Source organism: Athalia rosae, chromosome 6 (assembly GCF_917208135.1).
Source record: "Athalia rosae chromosome 6, iyAthRosa1.1, whole genome shotgun sequence".
NCBI lineage: Eukaryota > Metazoa > Arthropoda > Insecta > Hymenoptera > Athaliidae > Athalia > Athalia rosae.
In genome coordinates this window covers 376,967-401,551 of record NC_064031.1, presented here as the reverse complement: position 1 = coordinate 401,551, position 24,585 = coordinate 376,967, and the positions used below count along the sequence as shown (strand labels likewise).

The 24,585-nt window shown below is 41.7% G+C and overlaps 4 protein-coding genes across 13 annotated transcripts in view; 2 read left to right on the top strand and 2 right to left on the bottom strand.

The window, feature by feature from the left end:
* LOC105683165 (protein dead ringer) overlaps positions 1-5,172 on the top strand; it is a 70,449-nt gene extending 65,277 nt beyond the window's left edge. For 3 of the 5 annotated variants that reach the window (XM_012395593.3, XM_012395591.3, XM_012395589.3), the window contains one exon: positions 216-4,020. In XM_012395593.3, coding sequence (XP_012251016.2) covers positions 216-367 — 152 coding nt within the window. In that variant the 3' untranslated portion in view covers positions 368-4,020. Of the gene's footprint in view, positions 1-215; positions 4,021-4,196; positions 4,315-4,721; positions 4,874-5,042 lie in introns of those variants that run through there. The other 2 variants (XR_007279090.1, XR_007279089.1) reach the window with 2 other exon arrangements.
* On the bottom strand, positions 4,167-5,998 carry LOC105683166 (adenosine deaminase-like protein). 3 transcript variants are annotated; one of them, XM_012395594.3, is made up of 7 exons: positions 5,827-5,998; positions 5,578-5,729; positions 5,209-5,400; positions 4,911-5,148; positions 4,716-4,851; positions 4,511-4,611; positions 4,167-4,433 (listed from the first exon to the last, which is right to left on the bottom strand). In XM_012395594.3, exons 1-7 carry the CDS (start codon positions 5,863-5,865, stop codon positions 4,251-4,253), a joined length of 1,041 nt encoding a protein of 346 aa, XP_012251017.2. In that variant the 5' UTR covers positions 5,866-5,998; the 3' UTR covers positions 4,167-4,250. The 3 variants fall into 3 exon arrangements, with proteins under 3 accessions (XP_012251017.2, XP_048513653.1, XP_048513651.1); XM_048657696.1 differs by lacking the exon at positions 5,827-5,998 and having other exon boundaries at positions 4,911-4,947; positions 5,023-5,148; positions 5,578-5,818; XM_048657694.1 differs by lacking the exon at positions 5,827-5,998 and having other exon boundaries at positions 5,578-5,818.
* Positions 5,999-6,094: 96 nt separating this feature from the next.
* On the bottom strand, positions 6,095-7,932 carry LOC105683135 (stomatin-like protein 2, mitochondrial). The gene is made up of 7 exons (XM_012395507.3): positions 7,774-7,932; positions 7,530-7,661; positions 7,286-7,433; positions 6,956-7,204; positions 6,722-6,877; positions 6,395-6,639; positions 6,095-6,319 (listed from the first exon to the last, which is right to left on the bottom strand). The coding sequence occupies exons 1-7, from the start codon at positions 7,819-7,821 to the stop codon at positions 6,137-6,139; spliced, it is 1,161 nt and encodes a 386-aa protein (XP_012250930.2). The 5' UTR covers positions 7,822-7,932; the 3' UTR covers positions 6,095-6,136.
* Positions 7,933-7,985: 53 nt separating this feature from the next.
* Positions 7,986-24,585, top strand: part of LOC105683177 — a 39,702-nt gene continuing 23,102 nt past the window's right edge. For 3 of the 4 annotated variants that reach the window (XM_048657670.1, XM_048657668.1, XM_048657667.1), the window contains exons 1-3: positions 7,986-8,122; positions 8,903-9,456; positions 24,145-24,207. The gene's annotated coding sequence lies outside the window, so the exon portion shown is untranslated. The remainder of the gene's footprint in view (positions 8,123-8,902; positions 9,457-24,144; positions 24,208-24,585) is intronic. The other variant, XM_048657666.1, reaches the window with a different exon arrangement.

Sequence of the window (24,585 nt, the reverse complement as noted above, 5' to 3'; positions counted from 1 at the left end):
TTTCTCCTTTTTTTGTCCCCACCCCCCACCCCCCTGCGCCAGGAGATACCAGAAAACTGAGATTTATCTGCAAGAACGTGGTTTTCTATTCGCTTGCGTGGACAAAGTGCAGGGGATCGCAAACGAAACAGAGACAGATTTCCAATTTCCAGTATCTCCCCAGCTTCGAACGGAAAAGTTCTCCTGAGTTGCAAGCGTCGTTATTAATTTTACAGGGGATGGAAGAAACGGTGAAAATTCGCTGGTCGTCAGCATGGAACTTAACGGAGTAATGTATCAAGGGGTTCTATTTGCGCAGACCGAAAGTACAACACATGGAACGACGACAAATAACAATACGAAAACATCGCGCGGTGTCGTATCGTGAATTAATTTCTCCATCAAGTCATACATTATATTAAATTTATATAGATTATATACGCCTTTATAAATACGTGTGCATTACGCATATCAGTACCGAAGCGCGTTGATACGACATACTATGTATATAGATATCGACGTATAACGCATGAGTTCACGTATACATATATACGTATATGTATGTCATATGTGCACCGAACGTACATCTCGGTATGTATTTGGAAGGAAAACAAAAAATCTGAAAAACTTTTTCTCAGCGTGTGCGTTATAGCCCGCATATACATGTTGTATAATTTACGTTGACATCGTCGGCGAGATCCGATTGGGAAACCACGTTTCGATATTAATTGTATTTAATTCAGTCATAGGCGAAAAAATATGCTTCGCACATCACGTTGATATTGACGACGATATTATTAAATTTCTATTCCTGTGGCCCACGGTAGAGTCGTATATTTCATATAACACGCCGGCAATATTTTCAATCGTATATTTGCGGGAGAAGACGAGTTGGTTGGTTTGAAGTTTGAAGGTTTTTTCTTATCTTTCCATCTAATTTTTATTCCGCATATCCTATGAACAGGACGTGATACTGACGGACAACATTTGAACGTTGTTCGATTAGTTAATCGGAAATAAGTTTACTCAATAGGCAACAAACCCCTTCACGAACCCTCCTCCCTTCTGGTCGGATGTAATGTCGGCTCTATTTTCGGTTGAATTTCCGTTTTTAAGAATAAGCGCATTATCTGTGAATCGTGACGTATATAACGTATGAATGTTTGTATGTATGTACTCGTGTAGGATGTGTATGAATGTATCTATGATCCGTGTGCAATGAAAAAAAAGTTTTGTTTTATTTTATTTCATTTTATTTTATTTTATTTTTTCTTCCTTACTTAAGTTGATTCTCCTGTAAAATTTCGCATATATATGTGCACAGGGCGCGCGTCATTCGGCGTTTGGTGTATTCAAAAAATGAATCCCAACGTAATAATTAAACAAAATACAAAAGAGGAAAAAATATGTCGTACGTAACATTCACGAGGGTATATCTGGTTTCGAGTTTGCTTTTTTATCGGTCGAAGACCCGCTCCGTCTGGACAAGGATCGAAAAGTATTGTCGGCCATTCGTCTACGTCCCGTATAATAATGATAATGATGACGATTTTATTTTCAGAAATACGAAAAACAGTAAAAAAAATCGGTCGTCACGAATATATGCATACATACGTAATGTGTATATAACGTAGATTATCAGATTTCGTTTTTCGTTTCTTTTCTTTTTTTAATTCTTTTTTCCTTCCTATTTTAACCACCAACGAGTATAAACCGCTGAATCGAAAATTCTTTAATTTATTTATTACTAACATTTTATTAGAAAAGCAACAGGAGAAAAAAAGGCAAAACCAATTAATTAACAGACGAATGAATAAATGTAAACGTTTTTTTTTCTTTATGCGCGGTGATACGATGGGAATCTATTATACCGCGTGTCGTAGTTTCTGAGTCATTTGACAAATAATCTTTTTACTTGAAAAGAAAAAAACAAAAACAAAAAGAAGCATAATTGTAGTACCTATTGTATGTTTTTATTTTTCACTTCTCATTAATTCATCCCATCCACCCACGCAACGCCATTTCCTCGGAGACTTTTGGAAGTCAGCATTAACTATATATTATTACCTGCATTTTTTTTCTTTTAAGTTATATATTATTAACGAGGCCTATCGCCACCACACGTGTCCTTTCGAACACAACCACATACTTTATCTGTACATATAATCGAGTTATTATACAATTATATTATTACGTCAATTGGTATTGATAATAAGTTGGAAACGAATCTCGAATTACGGTTTCATCAAACATAGATCGCACATCAGGCTACAAAATTTCACCGTCTTTTGATTCGGAAAAAAGCTAACTGATACAAGACTTTTAACTGTTTTTAATTTCACTCCACGGTTTTTCTAATCACCGGTCAATCTCGATCGATGTCTCCGCAAACTAAAGGTTTTCTTTCCTTTTTCTTTTTTTTTTTTACGTGTATTCTATTTTTACTTTTCGATTTTTCCAATCCTACCTTCTGCGATGCCTTTCATCGATAATTTCTAATCGCCCACTTCCAAAAATATCCTTTGCGTACATTGAAAAATCTGCGCCATTCGACATTAACGTTATTTGAATTGTAAATTTTGAAAAACGAGAGAAAAAAAACCTATAGCGACTAGTTATTATACATACCTGCTATATGTAATAAGATAAAAAAAGAATCTTAAAACAATGTGCTTAGAATTTTATGCAATAATTGTTAAAGCAAACATTAAAACATCTCTATAGTCATAGTTCATAGGGAATATACTTATTAATTATTACAATAGTGTATAAGAAATGGTAAGAAACTTAGCGAACTAACGTTAGAAAACGAAATAAACAAAAAAGGAAGAAAAAAAAATCGTAATTACAATAAATGATAAGAAATTAGATGAAAAATAAGGAGACGAAGGAAAACAGAATCACTTGGAACGGTTAAAGATTGAAGGGGCAAATGGAAGATATAGAAATGATTTTCTCGATTTATTAGATGAAAAAATATTTTATTGTTTATAGTTTGAAGATTAGCCAAAAAGACTGTTACATAAGATGAATATTAATTACTTTAGGTATTAATTACGTGGTAATCATAGTTATTATTATTATTAATTATTATTATTTCATCATTATTTTTATTATTATTATTAATTATACTATTATTGATAGTTATCGATTATCCGAACGTGGAAGAGATTTTGCTCCTGATGAAAGAACGTTGCAATAAGCTGCAAGTTCGGCAACGAACTGCAGACTATAAATATAGTAAATATAAATATTGTCGCAGATTCTTGACGCCAACACCTGCGAGCGATCATTTCTAATAATAAGGATGTATTGTTACGTGACCGGTAATTCCGGTGTACAGATATCAAGAACTGTAATAAACTCCGACAAAACCCCAAGCGATATTATAAAAATAAATGTATCACCGAATAAAATCATATTATATTGGGTAGGGAGACAAGAAAACAAGAAATTATATGTTGAGAATGCGACGATTTTTAATTTTTATTGTTAAAATTGATAATATCGAAACGTATACAAAGGACTAAAACAAATACGTGCTGGATTTATCAGAAAATTCTATGAATTCGATCGTTTTTACTAAATGTGATTTGGCGATTTAGATGGTAGGTACGGGAATGGATTCACTGGTAGAAATCTGAACCCCGTGTAGAATGTTAAACGAGTATTAGTATTCACAATTCTAGAAAACCATTATTCAATCATTTGAACACCACCGTCAACATTAATATTAATATTCCTACTATGCTACTACTATCACTATCTACTATTACTACCACTACTGCTGCTACGCTACTACTATAACAGCATCGATACTGCGTAAAGCATGTCGTGCATACCTAGATTTATAATATCATGGTATATTATATAAACGTTGTATATATCTATGATCATTGATGAAGAAAAAAAAACACAAAAAAAAACAAAAAAAACTGATGACATTTTAAACTATGTAGTTTCATTAAGAATCAGCTTAGTTGTATGTAATTCTATGTAAACGTGCCCCACGATCATAAATAAAATCGACATTACTTTTAATCGATGGTGAATAAAAATAACATCTCACAATTTTTGTAAACGCGTATTGTGGGTAAGAAGAAAAAAAACCGAATTGATCCAGGGACACGTGATCATTTTACGCTCGAAAAAAAGCAAGGTGAAAAAATCTTAGCAGCATTTGATTATTTGATATTAATTTTAATTTTCCATTACAGATTTCCGTTGCTGAGTCATACAAATATTTTCATCGCCGTTACACGTTCATCGGTTTAGAAATATTCGGTGGAATCGAAGAGCGCTGCCAGTTTTTCCTTTTCGACATCGCTAGCGAAGGTATAATTGATTGCTGATCTTGCGATTTTTCGCAGGTCACTCAATCCGATACTGAAATGTTCAGCTATGTATTCATATTCCTTGGAAAGAGAAGTTGCGAAGACTCCCTTGTCGTCCGTCTGTAAATATTTTCATTGAATTCGTTTTAAACAATGAGATAATTTACACTGTAAAAAAAAAACCAGCATACACTCACGGATAAAGAAATTGGATGACCAGCCTTGTATAAATATTGGAAATGGTGGGATTCGTAATTCGGCACGGTTCCACATTTCACATTTGAAGTCGGGCATAATTCTGAAACGTGATTAGCAACGGAATCATGCAATGAGAATATATTGAACTTTAACATATATGTATACATTTAGGCAAAGAAGCTGTGATAACGTTTCGTTTATTACCTACAGGTATGTTGGATGCCAGGAGCATTTCCAATAGTTCCTTGGAACCACCTAAGTTGGGATGAATACAAGTACAGTGACCAAGTCTGTCTGGCTTGAAGTTTAAAATATCCTTAACTTCCACGGGGTTTGGCACCTGGAAGTAGATATCTTGGAATTACATTTTCATTAATACGGAGACATGAGCTCACTCACCTCTGCACAGTGTGCCGCAATTTTGAGACCGGCTTCTCTGCAAATATGGAGAAGTTCTATGAATGCACTCTCTTTGGTAGGATCACCACTCAGATCAATACCAACGACATACTTTGCATATTTTTTTCTCAGTTCAATCCCAAGCTGAATATTCTCACGAGCATCCTTGTATCCCCGCTTCCGGTCTACTGATATGAGAAATTTCACCATTATTTTTGGATAGGAGACTTCCGAGGCTCTGGAATTTAATTACTTTGAATTAAAGATGAGTGGAAAATGCTATTGGTACTTTTTTCACCTTATAGCATCTATTATTGCTTCTATGTATTCTTTTTTAGACATGCCTCCTTGGATAGCCCGTGGAGTACTTCTTAGTTCCAAATAAATAACATTGTCATCATGAAATTCTCGTATCACATGTTCTGTGGCAATACGGACATATTCCGGCGCAGAGGTCAGCTCATGAGCTATCGAAAACATCTTGAAACACCTTGAACATAAAGTGGGTGAATTTTTAGTGTGATTGGGAGTACCCGTAAGATTAATAATAGTTATACAGAGCATTGTTTCCATCATTATTGTGATGAATTTTAAGGGTAATCTAATTTTGTGGACAGATTCATATTTCCAGCCACCGCTGATAATGCTTAAATTGTTCTTATCATACGCTTCCAGTGAATTCTGGTCTCCCAGTTCCATGGGCTGCAGCTGACGTTCACTTCTATCTGCGTCCCCATCGTTGCCGTTTAGATTGTGCAATGCGTTTAACTTTAGCAGTGTTCCAGGGCTCAATGATCCATTCAGATGCGCATGCAGTTCCTCAAAATTACAGTACACAGAGGTTAGAATAAATTCTGGCCAAAAAGGTTTCTGGTAAATATGCATTGTGTTTAATAATTGCTATGACATTCCTTACTAATTTTGGTAGGCTTTGGCAGAAGGCTGTTAAATCCATGGTTTCTAGACTCGCATCATTCACAAAATACAAAAGATTTCCACTTTCTACACAGTTCTGATGCTCTAAATCAGCATTCAGCTGTAGGATAAACTAGAGACTCCCGAAGGAGAGATGTTAGACTATCATCGAATTTATTTACCGACTTGAAACCTTTGCTCCCATATCGCTATGTTAAGAATATGTAGGGAATAGGATGGAGTGAACCAAATGATAGGCTTATGCTCACTTCGTTTTCATTCTATATTTATTTATTTGGCGTATACACTTTTTATAACGTTTTCATGGAAGTATTGCTGGGATTTTTTTGTTTTTCGACTTCCTCTTTATCACTGAAGTACTCAAAAGTATTATCGGATGTGTCCACAGAGAGAGGGATATTTGTCTCCAGTTGTGCCGCTTGGGATTCCAGGGAGGAATGAGAAGGTGCGACATGTTTGTATATCGCCATTGCCTAGAAGTAAAACTGGATGTTAGACCTGCAATCCTGTGAATAACATTTCGAAATGGTGTAATCCAATGACGTTACCTGAGCAACGATATTCGGAACGTCAGCGGGATTGCTCGGCAAAATCATTGTGTTATTGGTCTTGGCTAGTTTGTTAAATGCGCGGACATACTGCTCAGCTATGCTGAAGGATGCCGCATTTTTTCCATCCTTTAGTCCCAAAGATCTAGCTACAACTTGTAATCCCTTTGCCCTGGCTTCTGCGACAGCAAGCATAGCTGATGCTTCACCATTAGCCTTATTAATCTGCTCTTGCTTTTCAGCCTCTGTCAATGAATTTGTTTTTGGTTGGATTGAATCAAACACCAGAAGATTTTTTGAGAATACATGTAGCTCGTCAATAATTACCTGACGCTAAAATTCTGGCCTGACGCTTGCCCTCAGCTACGTTTATATCAGCTTCCCTTGTTCCTTCGGATTCCAAAATCGCAGCCCTCTTCTTTCTCTCTGCCTCAACCTGCATTTGCATAGCTTCCTGTACTCTCACTGGCAACTTGATATCACCTAAAGTGAGATTATCCGTTCTTATTATAAAACGATGCTTATTTGATCAATATATGTCAAAGGTAGAAGAGTACTCACGAATTTCATAACGAAGGCAGGTGATACCCCAAGCTTCACTAGCCTTGTTTATACTTTCTACAATAGAAACGTTGAGTCCCTCCCTTTCTCTGAAGACTTTGTCCAGTGATATTTTACCGAGTTCCGATCTCATGGTAGTTTGTCCTAACTGAACAATTGCAAACTCAGGATCCTCAACTCCGTAAGATGCGAGGTATGGATCGTTCACTCGCAGATATAACACACCGTCGATGTTCAAATTAACATTGTCTGCAATGAAATTATCAATGATTGAAAGTCCGAGCAATTCTGAGGAAAAGTCTAGGAAAGGTAACAAATGGGATGAATCACCTGATGTGATTGCACTCTGTTTAGGAACGTCGATCGCAATTTCTTTCAAACTCTGAACATATTTTACTCTGTCCACAATAGGAATTAATAAGTTTAGTCCTGGCTCTAGTATCCTGTGAAACTTTCCCATTCTCTCGACGACCCATGCCTGGAATAATAATTAATTAGCCATTATTGCTGCCATACAACGAGGTAAAAGATTGCATCAATTAAGAGTGGAAAGAAGATAGATGGCTCAACTAACCTCTTGCTGTGGTACAAACATAATGACTGTGTTTACCGGCGTGCTGGATCCATACCGATATTGTGCAGCATTAACAGGAATAACACGAAGAGCATCTCGTGGGTTGCATCCATTTGGAGAGTAAACTGAATTCTGAATATTTAAAGTAATCATCAGATAAATTAACAGAGATGTTTTACAGGCTATGTACTCTGGACTCATACTCCGAGGTATTCAAAGATCTGTTTAATTTCTGGGTACGTACTGTAGCCGCGCCGATGCCACGGACGAGTAATTTTGTTCTCGAAAGCATCCCGTCTTTTTAGGTTTGTTTAATTACGCTGTCATTCGATATTAATCAAAAATATTCTAACGCGGCAACCCCGGCTTTTTTTCACGTTTTGCCGTGCATAATATCTGAAGGTGGCTACGATGCGAAGGTTGGACTCACTGTCGGCTGTCAAACAAACTCAACATTGCCAACATATTTTCATGCACAGCGCGAGGCATCGACCATTTTCGAACGAAGCAATCGTCCCGACATCAACACCCTTGCCCTTCAATGCCTTTCAAGCTGACATGAGCTCATTCAACGTTCCGAAACGATATCAGAGGTATAAACATTCCTAATATGATTCCATACACCACTTGATCGGTACAAGATTACAATCCATGATGATTATGTGTAAGGTTTAAGAATTACTAGATTATTTGGAGCAGCCCCGTGTCGATTGCTCCCTAATTAAATGATAGATTGCCACTCGGTTAATTTTCGGCATTATTTATTCGTTTTCTGAATCCTTTTAATTAAGGAAGGTGGCGTAATTTTTAATTAATCGTTTAATTACTTTAGCTCAGGTGCCAAGCTTGAGCCAGTAAGGCGTGCATTGCCCCCTTATACGTGCGATGTACGCACGCGTGTTTTAAAAGTACTCGGGTACGTACACATGCACAATAAATATTTGAAAGACACAGATGCTAACAAAGATGATAAAATGGTTGAATACAAAGGGGTGTTTTCATGTAATTTCCGGTTATACGTAGGTACGTGTCTGCGTGGAAAATGTGTGTCCGACCTCGTTCTCTTACGTAATCGTGCAGGTATAATAAACTCCACGGGGTATCTCTAATAGACAAAGAATCTCCGGAAATTCATCCCCTAATGTCATTCCGATAATTTTCTCATTGGACCAGCCACGCTATAAATTCACGTACCTATAATTATTGTATAATAAAAATTGTAAGGAGTATAATTCTATTCCGTTCAAAGCGACGAATCGCACGTCGACAATTAGTCGGTGAACTTTTGACTTTAGAATTTCTAAAATCGAAAATTTCACAAATCTATTGCACAGAACGATTTTTATTTTCATCGTCGGTGTATAATGTTACAGGGGTGTGGATGAAAATACATGTGCGAGAAAGGGCAGCTCATTCATCGAAATCAACCCCGATTCAGTGCAATTCAGCCTCTGGCGAGCCCCTCGAGCATCGAGTCACGGCACCCGAGGATCGTCCAATGGTGGGGTGGACGCCAACCCCAGTGCCGTCTCGACACCCGCGTCTGTCGGACGTGATTTTGAACTGCTGCTTCTCTCCGTGCCATCCACACCGGTTTGCACTTTTATTGAATGTTGTACGTGATTAAAAAATAGAAAAAAAAGAAACAATTTATCGTCATGATCACTTCGGGACAAAGAACCGTGTTGTTTTGACGCTTCCACGTCCTTTTTGCGTTCTGTTTAGGGATCGGATCTCTGATCCTTCCTTGTATTTACAATTGATTCGGTGACGCTTATCTATATCATATCGTTGTGTACACGAGGATATCATCTACAAGGTGTGATAATTGAAAATACTTATAGGTGAGGTGTGATTGAAATTTTCGAGGGAACTTTGCCGCATAAGGATGTCACGAAGTTTGAGAAGAAAGTTTATCGTCAGTAAGGTGAGAAATGCAATTTTTGATACCAATGCCATTTTTTAATATCTCTTCAAGGAGATGTTAACATTCGTCTGCACTCTTATTTTATTGTACCTTCATAATAATTGTTTCGTAATATATTTCAATATATTTTCCGTGATGTATTTTCCGTTTCGTAGAGTTACGGTTAATAGATGAGTCGGGAATTTTACTCACGTAAAATTACCGTAGGTTGAACATACGTAAGTTTATACGAACACTTGAGATGCGACGGCGCGTCTACGAAATATCTTGCAACCCCCTGAGATGCATTTCTGCATGATATAACGTAGTTTCCGTTTCGTCTGCACCTTTAGCCAGCTCCTTACAGAAGATACAGCGGCATTACAGAGGGATATATACCCCGTCGTTAGTGTAATTGCACGAGACACTATAATTATATGAATCCAATTTTCCCCAATTACTGCAACGCACGTCAACTCGAGGGGGGTAGGTGCACGGGGGGCGTAGAACGTATAGTTGTACCTACATACCTCGACACGCAAATTATTTTCTGCCACCGTACTATTTCTTGTAAAAAAAAAAAAAAAAATCCGTGGCAGTTCGCCCTAGCCCGTCTTCGAATTTTGCAAATGAGACCACCTCTGTATCTGCGGATGAAAGTTTATGGTGACGAATTGAAGAGTAAAACTGAGAAAGACTGAAAGAGAAGTTATATAAACGTGACTTATCTCAGCTGCTCTGCCCAGGATAAAACAATTACATCATACGGATAATTTACCTCCAATAATTGTCACCGTCCACTTTACGATTGCGTGCGATTATCGAAGAGATACCCGGTGCATATTTTTGCTAGAGTGCACCAGCGTATATACATACGTATATACCTATGCTTATGCATCGGACGTTGCTTTACAACGTAGGTGCAGCATTAATTCGGCGACTCCGTCGATGCACTTTTGTCGACTGATTTATTTGCCCTCGTCCCAACCGGTCGATGATCCTTTTTGTCGAATCGAAATCACAATTCGCGTATGCGTCCGCGACCGAACTTACACCAGGTATACGAAGTAGGTATGTCAAACTGATGAAATACGATCGATGTATCGTATGACAAATACATTTTCTCCATTTCTATTCCATTTGTCTTTTTTCGTTTATTCACATATTTTTATGCGCCACGCTAATCGTTAATCGGCTCCGCTGTAGTCGTTAGCGTTGAAAACTCACATAATTACGTTTGACAACGTCGAATTACCGCATGGCTTCAATGCTTCGTTAACGATTCGATTAAATTTCATCTGCACAGATTCACAATAAAATGGAATATAGGTAATCTAAAAACGGCGGATATTCGTTTTTGTTTCGCATCGGCCATCTCTCATCTGATAACTTTTTGTCTTCTTTTTACCTGTACGCTATTGGGGCCAATCTTCCATCTGCAGCATTGTATGTTAATTAGGCAATTAAACGTCACATTCTTTGCGGATAGGTCGTGATCGTGGCTGATAAATTCGCGAAATTTATTTTGTACATGCCCGATTCTCTGTGTTCGTAAAATTTTCACCGGTATTTCGAGAAATGGCGAAAAATATTTTCAGAAAACGAATCGAGCACGGTACGATTTTGTTTCCGAGAAATTTCAAATTTTCAGATTTCTCTGCTCGCAATCGGTTAGTCCCTGAACAAATATGCGACACAACGAACCATCGGTACGACTATTTTTCATGAATTTTTTTCAACAAATATTCCACGCTGATTCGTACCGCGATTCGAACGTTACGTATAATAATATAGTTCGGATATATCTAGTTTATAACCTTAGCAATTAATTTGCGCACGGGTCATGTAGCGTTTGCTTCACGTGTACAGTAATACATATTACTTTACAACCCCCTATGGGTAGGCGTACGTATACGTCTCTCCGGAGTTTAGTGAAACGTTCATTAGTGAAATACATCACGAGTGCACACCCGTATGCATATTATTTTTATGTCGAAATATCTAGACCAAATTACGCAGATATAATTAAACAGCGCTACACGTTCGCGTTTTTTCCTACGTTCTACACATGTCCGGCCAAGTTTTGATTAATTTTTACTTTTCCCTGTACATCGGATGAGCGAAAACATTCGCCGCAGTGGTAGAGGTCAGTTGCGGTTGTCAGACGCGGTACGTCGTGTGCAGTTTGTATAGCTACAAAAAATTATCTAAGTAAATTCTTTATTATAAACGGATCTTTCAATTTTCAATTTTCACTTTTTATTCCATTATTCCGTTCCTTTTTTTTTTTATCCGTTTTTTTTCTTCTCCCTCCCTTTTCATCGATGTGTCCCAGTGACTGGATGTATAAGCGATTCTTTCATACGTACAGCTATTACGTCAACGCTCATAAACTTTCACGACTTTTGTCGTATAAAATATTCCGTTAAAATTCATACACGCCTTTATTCCTCTGGGCGGCGGGGTGTGCGGAGAAAACCGACGAAAACCTGTGCTATTTTTTTTTTTCTCTCCTTTTTTCCTCTTTACGTCGGGTCACGAGCGTCGCTGTCGGTTCTTCCGTTGCGGAATTTTTCTTATCATTCAAAGCAAGTTACAGCTTTTTCATTTCTCACCGCGTTTTGTCGTACGTATATATCATGTATTCTTTGTACCGCGCTCAAGAGACTCGGGTCACAGTAGGGTGTATAAACGTCTGACTCTGAAAAATAAAATCCCACCTGCCGTGGTTGAAACGATGCCGAAATTAAAAGATCCAACCGTCTTTTCTCTTGAAAGAAGCTCGCGCTTGCAAGTCAGTTATATGATACACGCATATTTGAATGCATACGCGTACTTTTCACTCGTACATAGAATTGCAAGCTGTCAGTTACGCACGGTTGGACGAAGATACGTTGAAATCTCTCAATTTTCTCTTCGTCTGTCACCCGTTACATCGTCCCCTTTTTGTCTCGTCCCCAAAAAAAGGATTGGAAATGTTAAATTCCGAGACGGGATCCACTGCATTCGCGAGGATATAAGTATATAAAATAGAATCGGAAAATCGAAGTAAAAAATAAGTGCATCAGGTGCGTGCGACTGACAATGGTGAGAGGCGTGTACGCTGCGTTTAGGTGTATCTAACGGACTGGCGACGGCAATGAGAAAAAAAATTCTAGTATCACCAAAGGGAGAAAATTGAAGAAAAAAAACGAAACGACCGAGCGAGTATACGCGAGCAAACGTTCATGAATATGGACACGTAAGTACACGAACACTTTAGGTGCATCTGCGTATGAGTGTATAACACATAGAAGAGAAAAGAGAAAAAGAAAACAACACTTGACCGAAAAAATTATACGTAGACGTAAAATCGTGGAGAGTGCATCGAGGTAAACTCCGACTGTATGCATCATACACAGATGAAGCTTTTTCACTCGCAAGGATGTTGAAAGGTCGAGTCGCAAGTTGTATAACCGGCGAAACGCGTATTTCTTTGAGAAGAGCTTTGGCCTTGCCCTGTCAAAAGAAAAAATAAAGACTCGCTTGGATGTGTATTCTTTCAGTCGAAATTCGAAAATTGCAATCGGTATTGTTCTCTAATCTCGAATGACGATCGTTTGTTTTTAAAAAATCTCGGGGGACATTGGGTCTCACGTCTCAACCGCGCGAGAAAAGCTTCAGAGCAGTTACGTTCCAATTTTTCTGTATAATCGGTTGGTGCAAAAAAAAATGAAAAAGAACAAGTTTCGGAATATCCCCGTGCCGAGGTACATGGTACGCGATCGCCGCGATGCCGCGGCCGCACCGCCCTCGAAGAAAGTTGAACAACTATTTCGGGGTGTGGGAATAATATGTGTGTTGGAAAGTTCGAGAGGATGGGTTGGAATGTCCAGAATTCGCGGGTTACTTTCATCCCTCCATTTTGTTGTCGCGTTCAATTTTGTTACGTTCATATTTATGCGGTCTTTTTTTGGTTGACTTTTTCGCATTTTGCGCGCGTACCTGGAATGAAGAATTTTCTTTTCCATTTCCTGCGGTGCATCGTCCGTATGCGTTTATATTTCTATAGACATCGTTCTCCCGGGACTCCCAGGGCTGCGTCGTCAGTCGCAAAATTTGTCAAAGTTTGTTTATATGCACAGCTACACTTTGGGGGAAAAGTATCTCCCCCCGTGCAACCTATGCAAACTTCAATTCCAACCGTACGTATGGGTATATTTTCATCGGTTTCTTCCTTCGTCTCCAACGTTTGTTTGCTTCGCTTAGTCTGCCGAGTTTTATTTGAAGTTTCCTTAAGAACCAAACTTAATTACATACCGTGGTACCGTCGTTTTGTCATCGCGATCGCTGGATGAGATGGAATATAAAATTTTATCGATTCATAACGCAATCTGACTCACAATCAAACGCAAAGTGAAGGGAGAACAAAAAGGCAGGGGAATAAATATCAAAAATGGAGTAATCTACCTTAAATTTCACAATATACAGCGTAATTAGCTATACACTTTATACGCTAGACCGTTTGTTTGAAATTGTAATTAAAACCTTCGCTGTACAAGAATGATGATTTTCCTGCAACAGCAGCAGCAGCAGCGGCGACGACGAAGAGACTATTGTCTAGATTCTTTTGTCTACCCTTCGCGCGTACGGCCCTTCTTCTTCCCGCAAGTTTCTTTTTCCTTCCTATCACCCTTTGTTTCTTTGAAACCGCTTTCCACTCAACAATAAGTTTCTTTCATTTTTCACCTGCGAACCAGACCTCGTCCTTTATTTTATTTATTCCGTTTAAAATGCCTTTTTTTTCGCCTCCGAGCCGTCGATACACGGGGGTGTAACGATATCGCCGAGTTTAATTATTATTGGAACAGAAGGAAAATCCATCTAATAAGAATTGTCGAGGAGGCGGTCGCGGCCTTTCGTACTTTTTCGGTGCACGAATCTCTACACAACAGATGCACGAACAATCCACGCGTACACGTGTGTGCAGATTTTTGTACGTCACACGGTTGCTGAAATGGACGTAACGTACGTTATACGTACGTACGTGTACTATCCAAGTTGAAAGTTATAGAGGGACAGCGCGGCGGCTGCACGCACCGACGAGGGGCACCCCTGTAATAGCCTCAGCAGGAACCCCCTCGATACCAAAACTACCCTCGCGTGGGACGTGGCTTATATCTATACGTGTACATTCGCGTATACCCTCGCCGGTTATCTCTCGGTCTCTCCCTCTCTCTCTCCCTCTCTCTCTCTCTTTCTCTTTCTCTTTCTCTTTCTCTTTCTCCCCGTGTCTCCGTCCGCTTCTCCCTCGCTTTATACACCCTCCGCGAACGTTCATCCCCCGATTTTCCGTGGGGGATGCGAACGCAAACTGCAAGGGACGGTGTACGTACCTACGTATCTACTTTGCAGAAGTATCGATATTATTAAATATGTAGCCAAAGTGGGGATATTGAACTTGCTGTGCACCTCGCCGCTAAATATCGATTGCTATTGAATTATGTACTTATTGTTAATAAGGTTTTCTCATGCCATGCGGCGCGGTTATGCATAGAATCGTTTTACTCCTTTACTTTACTAGAATCATCTACTCATGCAATCGGTCGAGTCATCGTCAATTATCCGCTGTTGGGAGCAGAAAAATTACAAGACATATCGAGTGGTTTTAGTCGTAGACCCACTTTGCTTCATCGCATTTATGTGTGGAGCGAAATATTCGAACGAATTTCTCGATTTAACAGCAAACCCAAGCTTGGCTGGAGTCAGGTAGCCACGGGCGCGCGGTTTGTTTTGAGGCGTCACCTTCAGGGCTGAGCAGAGGTGACGTCTCACAACAAACCGCTTGGGATATTATCCGTTCGAGCTGGGATATTATCCGTTTGCGAGGATACGTACGGTGTATCGACCAATAGGAGTTCACGGCGAACCCTCGTTTCGGTGTAAATATCAGAATGTTCGGCAAAGTTCTGGAGCCGCAACTTCGTCGATGGTGATCAACGTCCGCCCCACTCGGTCTCGCTGACAGTGTCGATGGGCAATTCCGAAATAAGAATCTCTACGAGAAAATCGTAAGGGGTACCCCTTGGAAAATTTTCAATTTTTGACCAAAATTTTTTATTTAAAAAAATTGATGATATGGCACTTTTCTTACGTATTTTGACCCCAGGAACACGAATCTGGAAGAAAAATTGATCTATATCTGAAATTGACCAAGTTATCGCCAATTTTCAGCTTTTTAGGGCCAAAAATTAAAAATTGATTTTTTAGTATATCTTAATGTAATTTGAGCTCAGGAATCCGAATCTGGAAGAGAAATTGATCTATCTTTAAAAATGACCGAGTTATCCCCATTTTTTCGCATTTTTTGGCATGAATTTGAGGATATCTTGAAGGAAAAAAATCGTAGCTCAATTTGGACAACGGATTCGTGTTCCTGAGGTCAAAATACATAAGAAAAGTGCCATACGATCAATTTTAAAAAATAAAAATTTTTGGCCAAAATTTGAAAAAATCGTAAGGGGTACCCCTTGGAAAAATCTCAAATTTTGACCAAAATTTTTTATTTTTTAAAATTGATCGCATGGCACTTTTCTTATGTATTTTGACCTCAGGAACACGAATCCGTCGGTCAAATTGAGCTACGATTTTTTCCCATCGAGATATCCTCTATTTTCCGCTTTTTAGATCGATAAATTGGCGATAACTCGATCAATTTCATGAGATTCGTCTCATCAACTCTTTAGAACAGGATCATAGGTATATGATATTATTTTTCATTGCTATAAATAATGCATTCGGTTGATGTTGCTGGCATAAATTTCACGCTTCGGTGAACCTTTGATCGTTACGATACGTTGGTCTCACCTCGCGACAAACTCAACGCACATACGATAATCGATTGCACATCTCAAAAAAGGGGGGAAAAGAATAGAAGAGAGTCGAATAAAAAAGGAGCAGACTCGAGGAAGGGATTATCCCTTGTTTGTCTTGCCACACTTGAAATCTGCTTATACCCCTACACCTATTCCGGATATATACCTATATACGTTCGAGTATAGGTTTTGAAGGGAATTATATCGAATTTCTCGCAGGGAAACCAACCGCGGATAAGGCACGGGTATGTAGGTATCGCGCACGTGCAAGGTCGTGTGATCGAGATTTCCGTACACCTACGTTGAATTTAATATCGTGCGTTGGATGTGTTGAAATTTCGCCTCGTTAATCGCACGACGGACCGGGGAGGTTTGCTTAATTTATATGCGAATACCGCGGAACTCGATACACGATTACCCGCGCGGGTACGAGATAAAACGACGCTGCTACATCCCCCAATTATATTTGCCCTCAACATTTTCTCCCACGAGTCTCCTTTGCGCGTAGTTCGAGCGCGCGTCTTTGGCGATACGGTACACATAAGTCGTACGAACGAAAGCCAAATCCGATCCCCTCCTTCTCCCTTTCATGTTCCGCATAGTCTGTGTCATTTGCTCGAGAACGCGATTCCTCCCCGATAGACAGTCGATTGATTTCTTACGACCTTCCCGCTGTAGCTGCCGCTCGTGATACTCGAACCTTTGGAATACATACGACAGGATTCGGACTCGGTCTTTCGCGGACGCGAAGAAGCCCACCGATTTCGGATATCCACCGTGAAATTATCCACATCGAACTCATTGAATCGGTTCGAAGCAATAACTGCTGGTTGGCCGCACCCTCCTCACTCGGTATCGCGCCGCGTATACGATCCAAATCCTCGACTACCTTTCAATGCGACCTATTCGTCCTCCGATGGCTGGCAATTTCTACTTCTTCCTTCAATTAACGAAAGGGCGAAATCGCGGCTCGACACAGTTACGTATGTATTTATATTCGCTGTATCAATAACTCCCGCGTGACGTTTCTATGACGATAACGCGTCAATATGGGTGAACAACGCGTATGCCTACGCGATTCGCGGTGCGTGTAGAGAATTCTAGTTGCAGTGACGTCGTTGCGTTCGGTCGATAGCTCGTACGAGCGACGAAGGGGGCGAGTTCGTTCCCCCTGCGGTGCGTCGATCACCTTCTCCTTTTCATCCCCCTATGCACGTTTATGCTCCGATGCGATTCGCATTTTCATTTTTTCACATTCCTCCGGCAAAGCTACGCCCCGCACCTCGTTCGGCGGTCTGTATAGTCATCCGCTGGCGAGGTTTTACGTATCTCTATGTCAGTAGGGGTGTGTACCCAGTTTTTGGACATTTCACGTTTCGCGCGGCGCTTCATCTCGGACAACGGTGTTTCGCGTCGGTAGGTCGTCGAAATATATCTCTGGCAGACGTTCGATGCGGCTTTTGCGACATTGACCTAGAAATGCAACTTTACGGGTTAGAACCATTGCCGGTTACGTAACGCGTTGCCGCATCGAAACACCCCTTGGTTTTTCGCTTCTACTTTGCGTTATTTTTCTCATTCGTCGTCGTCGTCGTCGTGGTTGTCGTTGTGATTTCCGCTGGCGATTAACGTCAATTTTACACGGCTGCAATTGCGGCCCAGAGATGGGGAACACACATACGCACATGTGTCGGGGGGCGGATGTCACCGTTCGTCGGTCTCTCTCTTTTTATTCGCTATTTACTCTCTCTTTTAATTTGACCGACGGATTCGTGTTCCTGAGGTCAAAATACATAAGAAAAGTGCCATATCATCAATTTTTTTAAATAAAAAATTTTGGTTAAAAATTGAAAATTTTCCAAGGGGTACCCCTTACGATTTTCTCGTAGAGATTCTTATTTCGAAATTGCCTATCGACACTGTCAGCGAGACCGAGTGGGGCGGACGTTGATCACCATCGACGAAGTTGCGGCTCCAGAACTTTGCCGAACATTATGATATTTACACCGAAACGAGGGTTCGCCGTGAACTCCTATTGGTCGATACACCGTACGTATCCTCGCAAACGGATAATATCCCAGCTCGAACGGATAATATCCCGAGCGGTTTGTTGTGAGACGTCACCTCTGCTCAGCCCTGAAGGTGACGCCTCAAAACAAACCGCGCGCCCGTGGCTACCTGACTCCAGCTAACAAGCTCGGGTTCACTGGTGAATTGAGAAATTCGAATATTTCGCTCCACACATAAATGCGATGAAGCAAAGTGGGTCTACGACTAAAACCACTCGATATGTCTTGTAATTTTTCTGCTCCCAACAGCGGATAATTGACGATGACTAGACCGATTGCATGAGTAGATGATTCTAGTAAAGTAAAGGAGTAAAACGATTCTATGCATAACCGCGCCGCATGGCATGGTCTCTCTCTTTTTATTCGAAATCGCGTACGCGCCCTCGTTAACCCCATGGATCGTCGGCGGTCCTTTTGTTTTGTCGTTCGCGACGTGCCGTTCGTACTCGTTTTCGAACTATCGCGTAACCCCTGCGCCCGCGGTGCGCGTTCTACCTCGAGGACCTTTTGTACTCGGGACGTGGAATCAACCGCCTGTCCCCCATTTCTCGCGCACAATTGTTTTACCATTTGCTATCCCTATACATACCTGTGCGCGTCGAACGTCGAGTACGCCTCGGTGTGCGGTGTTTCAAGAAGTGCGGAATATAATAGTTTTGATTCAACCGACGCGGCGAACCCACCCCGTAATTGCGAGCTGCTCCTATCGAGCACCCCGAAACCGTAACTCGAAACCCATAAGACCACGAATATCTATTCTCGAAAAGACTTGCCAGGATCGTCGCGTGTACTTGTGTCACTCTTTGTCACAAATACGTAGATTTGATTTTATCCACTGAATCGTATGTCTTAGAATTCGAACAACGGCGGTCGTTCCACACGTCGATTACGTGCTTTCGAAACTACCGGCAAAAATGTGGAATATCTCATTGCAATCCCCCGGAAAAATTCGTGGCATTTAATCTCGCCTAATACAGAGATGAGGGGCGCTGCCGCGTTTCGCGCATAGCTGAAGCGGCTGCAACGGGGCTGCAAAGTTATTACATCCCCCTCGAAATATTTTTATACCATAGGTGATACGTATGCATGAGGAGGGCTGCGTGGCCGACTACCTGCGCAATCTACATCTAAATTTTTTATTTCTACATCTACAGTTTTGAATTCATCGAGCCGGGTTCTTTTCCTTTTTCTTTCTTTCACCCCCACAGTCGGAGCGTCGTACCCGCTGGTTTGAAGAATGAAAATTCGTCGATATCTCACGGGGTATCAGGGGTGTCGTCGACGTACGACGCGCGCTTTTTCACCCAGAATTATTTTCATCGTGAGTCTAGTTGTATAATGACGGGATCGGTAATCGCAGCAAATCCGGTTTCGCACCCCGTGGTGGGGGGTTAAGAATACGATAACACGTGCGCACCTGCGGGAGAGAAGTAGATTTTACGAGTTAATCCGCGCTGCAGAAACCCCTCGCCCACAAATTGGCAATAACTGCACAACCTCGTACGGAGTAACGAAAAACTTCACGCGACGAAACGTGTCGGGGAGAAGAGGAATAAGGGGGCGAAAGTCCCCACAGAAGTGTGCCGAAGGCTACTTTTTAGCCCAATACCCAATTTTCGCCAACATCGCGCTCCCTAATTTGATGTAATACCGCGCGACCATTATTTCCATGACAATGAAACAACGCCGAGGTTTATGGAAATGATTTTTCGATGGTAGTCGTTGCGAAAAATATCTAGACTCGTGAAAATCCAAATTACGAGATAAGAGAACGCAGCGCAAGCATGCGACAATTGTCATTCTCCGTACGAAATAGTCCGTTTTTCGAAAAATGAAGAGACGAATGATCGAAGGTCTTGAACCTCCGTCGTGCGTCCGTAATACGTTCAATGGGGTTAACTTCGTCTCCTGCCGTTGGCGATAAAGCCCGAAGTTTCTCATCGTACACAAGGCGCGCGATTTTACGACAGCTGTTAAATCTCTATCTCGCCCCCATTGTCCGACGCGATCGCGAAAGGAGCTGGAAATTCGAGTTCCGCTTAATTGCCGCGGGTCACCACCTTTTCCTATCTGCTCGATACGAGGTGTGAGACACCCCGGATCAACGACCATTTTTTCCCGTTCAGGAGAACGACGCGCAGCGAACGAGGACGTTCGTAGAGTCGGGCACCGACTCTCGACTCCCCGTACCCCAGAACTCTGGACTCTCGGACGTTTCCAGCTATCGGGATATCGTATAGACGGGTGCGCGGAGTTGCTCGTCGAAGCCAAAGTTTTTCTCGTCAACTTGTAGTATTACCTAAATCGATAATACCCACACATACGATACGTACATCCGGAGGTATAAACTACATGGTTTTCTCTTCTGAAACGACGACGCACGATATAGTCAGGCCAGGTCATTACGGGTCACGCGAACTAGCGTGCGACTTCAGCACGTGCCTCCCCTCGTACGCCGTCCCACCTTCTCCGCCATATGGTTCCTCCTGGCTCTGGTCGTTGACATTCAAGAGTTTATCTCCTCCCTTCTCGCTGTGGCTCTTCGCGTACGTCGCGATAACACGCGTGAGTGTGTAACGAGTTCCCATTTTTCCCCTCTTTCTCTCAATTTTTCTCAACCGTTGCCAACGGTGTACCGATTCCCGAAGTTGCCTCGAAATTCTTCGTTCAGTCGGACGTCGAATCGCTCCGGGGCCGACGAACGTCCACTCGACCGACACAATCGTCGGAAAAATCTTCGACCCCATCGATCGACCGAGAAAAAGGAATGGAAAAAATCGGTGGTATACGTTGCACAACGCTCTCGAAGAGTAAAAGTTTTCGCCTGTTGCTGCTACTCCGAGAAATTCCCACGTAGAATCTCATCGTCAGGCTTTGGAAATTTCAGTGGAGTCTGAGTGAATTTCACAACTTTATATTATACCCACCCGATAGCCGTGGCGGCGAAGGTATCCAACCGGATCGATATTACGTCCATTAAACCAGCAGCTATAAGGGTAGGAAGGGCTGACAACGATTCGTGGTCTGAGAGCCTCAGCCGCAATTTGAACAGGTGGACGTATCCTCGGATTGTCTTTTTTGTTTCCTTCTCTTCTTTTCTCTTCTTTTCTCCATTTTCCCTTCTTTCCATTTCTTTGCCTTTTTTTTTCTTCGCTCCTCAACTTTCCTCTTGTACGGAAACGCGCGGTGACCACAAACTGCGATAACGGTCGTTCCGATCGATGTCGGGGGGCGAAAATATGAGAACAAGAGTCGAAAGTGGGAATTCAACTCGTACGCGTCCCGTCTGTGAAAAAATAATAACTTTTCATCCCCCTCCCAACGGAGTCGCGCGCGAGCGACGTGAAAATGGCCATGTACATTCTCTGGTACGCGCGAGTTTGTATAAACAGCGGAGAATTCCTGCAACGTAGATTACGCAGGTTTAGGTGTACATCTACGTGTACGTACACGTAGGTACGTACGAAAGTGGTGTCCGAACCGGAGGGCGACCCTTTCCGCGAGTACGTTACCATGGTTACCCTGACGGTGGAAAGATACGACATGATATGTAAATCTCGTTCATGAAGCACCTAAGCCGATTAATAGAACCGTGTCGCGTAATTTTGCCGTCTAGATCACCCGCAGCAGTCTCGGAGGTGGGGGGGAAGACTCTTGCAATTCTTACCCCCGTTGGACACATCGATGGAACGATTGATTTCAGATCCGCGCGGTTCTGCACGCTTGCTGCGTACAGCTACCGCGTGAACTTTGAAAATTGAACGGGTCGTTATTCCACGGAGTGAAATTATGGAGAGAAGTTCGGTCGACCTTCGGGCGATTCGTTACATTCCAATTTAACAGTTAGTTCCAACAAGTTCAAATTGCCACACCTATAGTAGGTTGTAGGGGGTATATCAAATCGTTTCAGGATCAAGAGTATATTACCTATACACTTGTGTGCGAGTACATAATCGGACGGGTTCCTGGTTATTATCCAGAAAATCGTTACATCGATTCTCGTGAATAATCTTACCGATTCGCACAAATTTCACCCATTGTCGCGCAATTCCATCGCTTCGTTCGATCCTGAAACCTCCTTTTCTTCTCTACATCTTTTTAGGGGCGAGAAATCTCCTATGTTTTGTTTTTTTTTTTTTTTTGTTTTTTTTCAACGGTCGTAGTACGAAGATAAAATGATCACAGATCGTGATATCGTAAAATCTCTCTTTGTTGCCAGTGGAATTCGCCCTGTACGTACGTATTCGACGAATGAATTAATTTCGCACGGTACGTAGCGAGTCGCCTGAATTTCCTCCTACAATTACGTACATAGCTCGCGTACCTGCTTTGGCTGAACAAACGAAATCCCTTGCGTTATCGTTTCGCGTGACACAGGAAACCCACTTGCCGCACCACTCCCATTTTTTTCACACCCTTTCAACATTTTGGACACAATCGAGTTCGCCAATTCACATATTAGGTATCTCTTTTTCCAAGGTCTTTTTGTTCACCCTTCACCCTTCGAATTTGAATACCAAATAAGTACAGACTCACTTTATCGCGAATTCGAAGTTTTACATTCTCCCTTATGGATTTTCATTCCTCTCTCCTTGCGAATATTCAAAATGCGAATCGATAATTTGGAAGGGAAAATCAGGACGCAGCTACGCTGCGATCGCAACGTGCGATCGGATCGGCTGACGAGATCGCGAATCATTACATCGACGGTGGTGGAGCTGATTTCCAATTGAAAGATCACGTGTACGGATCGGTAGGAATTAGCGACGCGTCGTCACCCTGTATCGAAATCGACCCGAATTTCCCGCAAAAGTTTTCCACCGTTTCCAGACAGCTGATAAATATATTCACGCCGAGGGTCGAGTTAAGGTCGGTCCGAACGTGTACACAGGTATGCGCGTAATTCGTCGGTGTCCGGATGCACGTGTATACCCATAGGGTGGAAGGAAAAATCGATGAACGGGGTGGTCGGGTGCCCATCCCCCTGCTTTTGGCACCCACACCGCGAATGTCGAGCGTAATAAAAGCAAGCGACGGGTGCGGATAAGGCGAGGACTCCGTGAACAGGGGATGGTTACAAGGGGGGAGGGGGTAGTCGAGGCACTCCTTACCGGACGCTCCCAGCTACGTTCCGCCTCTGGGGGCGAACAAACAAACGTGAATTTCCGGTAGACCGATCCGCTAACGAAGCAATCGTCGAACTTTCTCTCAATTATTCGTCCCCGTTTCAATGATTTTGCGTATACCTACGGTGCGACTGTACGCCACCTACGTATAATACACAAATTTATTTAATGTGCATAAAGCGGTGTTCGCTGAGCTGTCAATTTCCTCCTGATAAATTTTTCACGCCCCAACGATTCGGTCTACTTTATTGTAAAACGATTTATTCCGTACTACGAATTCCGTTCGATCCGAAACGTCGCGATGTTAAACATGTACGTAAATGGAACCGATGTAAATTTCAATCGGTTACAACTACCTGTTCGCACAGAAGAATTTTCTTTGACGTTGGAAGTGCCAGAGATGGGTACATCGCGAACGGGCCGAATTAATAGCGCTCGTTCTGACGGAAAAATAATTCGACGTCGAGGTGAACGATCGTCAGGAGTTTCAACAGGTTGATGTCATTAATTATAATTGAACGGTTCGCCGAGTCCTCCGACGAGAACTTTTGTTGCCACAGATACCTGCTGGGAAACGAGGCTGCGGACACTCGAGTAAAACTGTGTAAGCCCAACGTGGTCGAATCAGCCGATTTGAATTCGATTAATTTTTATTTTCAGATCGTTCAGCGTTCTCAAAGATGGTGGTGAACGAAGAATAGCTACCCCGAGAACATCCGAGTGGTGAGTGTCGAAGCTCATTTTCCTTTTGTGCGATGCAATTCGTAAAAGTTACCTTCAAGAAGACGACGCCGGTGTTGACTTCGCCGTCGTCATCCCCCTTCCTTCCATCCGTCCATTTTTAGAGAAAAATTTTCATCACCTTCGCCCGCGTTTACCATCCGGGATTCCAAATTATATCCGCTTCACCTCGGACATTTCGTAAATTACAGTCTAATGATTAAAAGATGATTAAGAAAGCCATTTATTTCAATATCGCGACTCCGTTTCATACCTGAAATATAATTTCGTTTTACGGAGTGACTTTGAAAAAATAAATGAAATTTTGCAACCCAACTTACCCGATTCGCTTATTATGAAAAGGCACCAACGCGCCTTTCA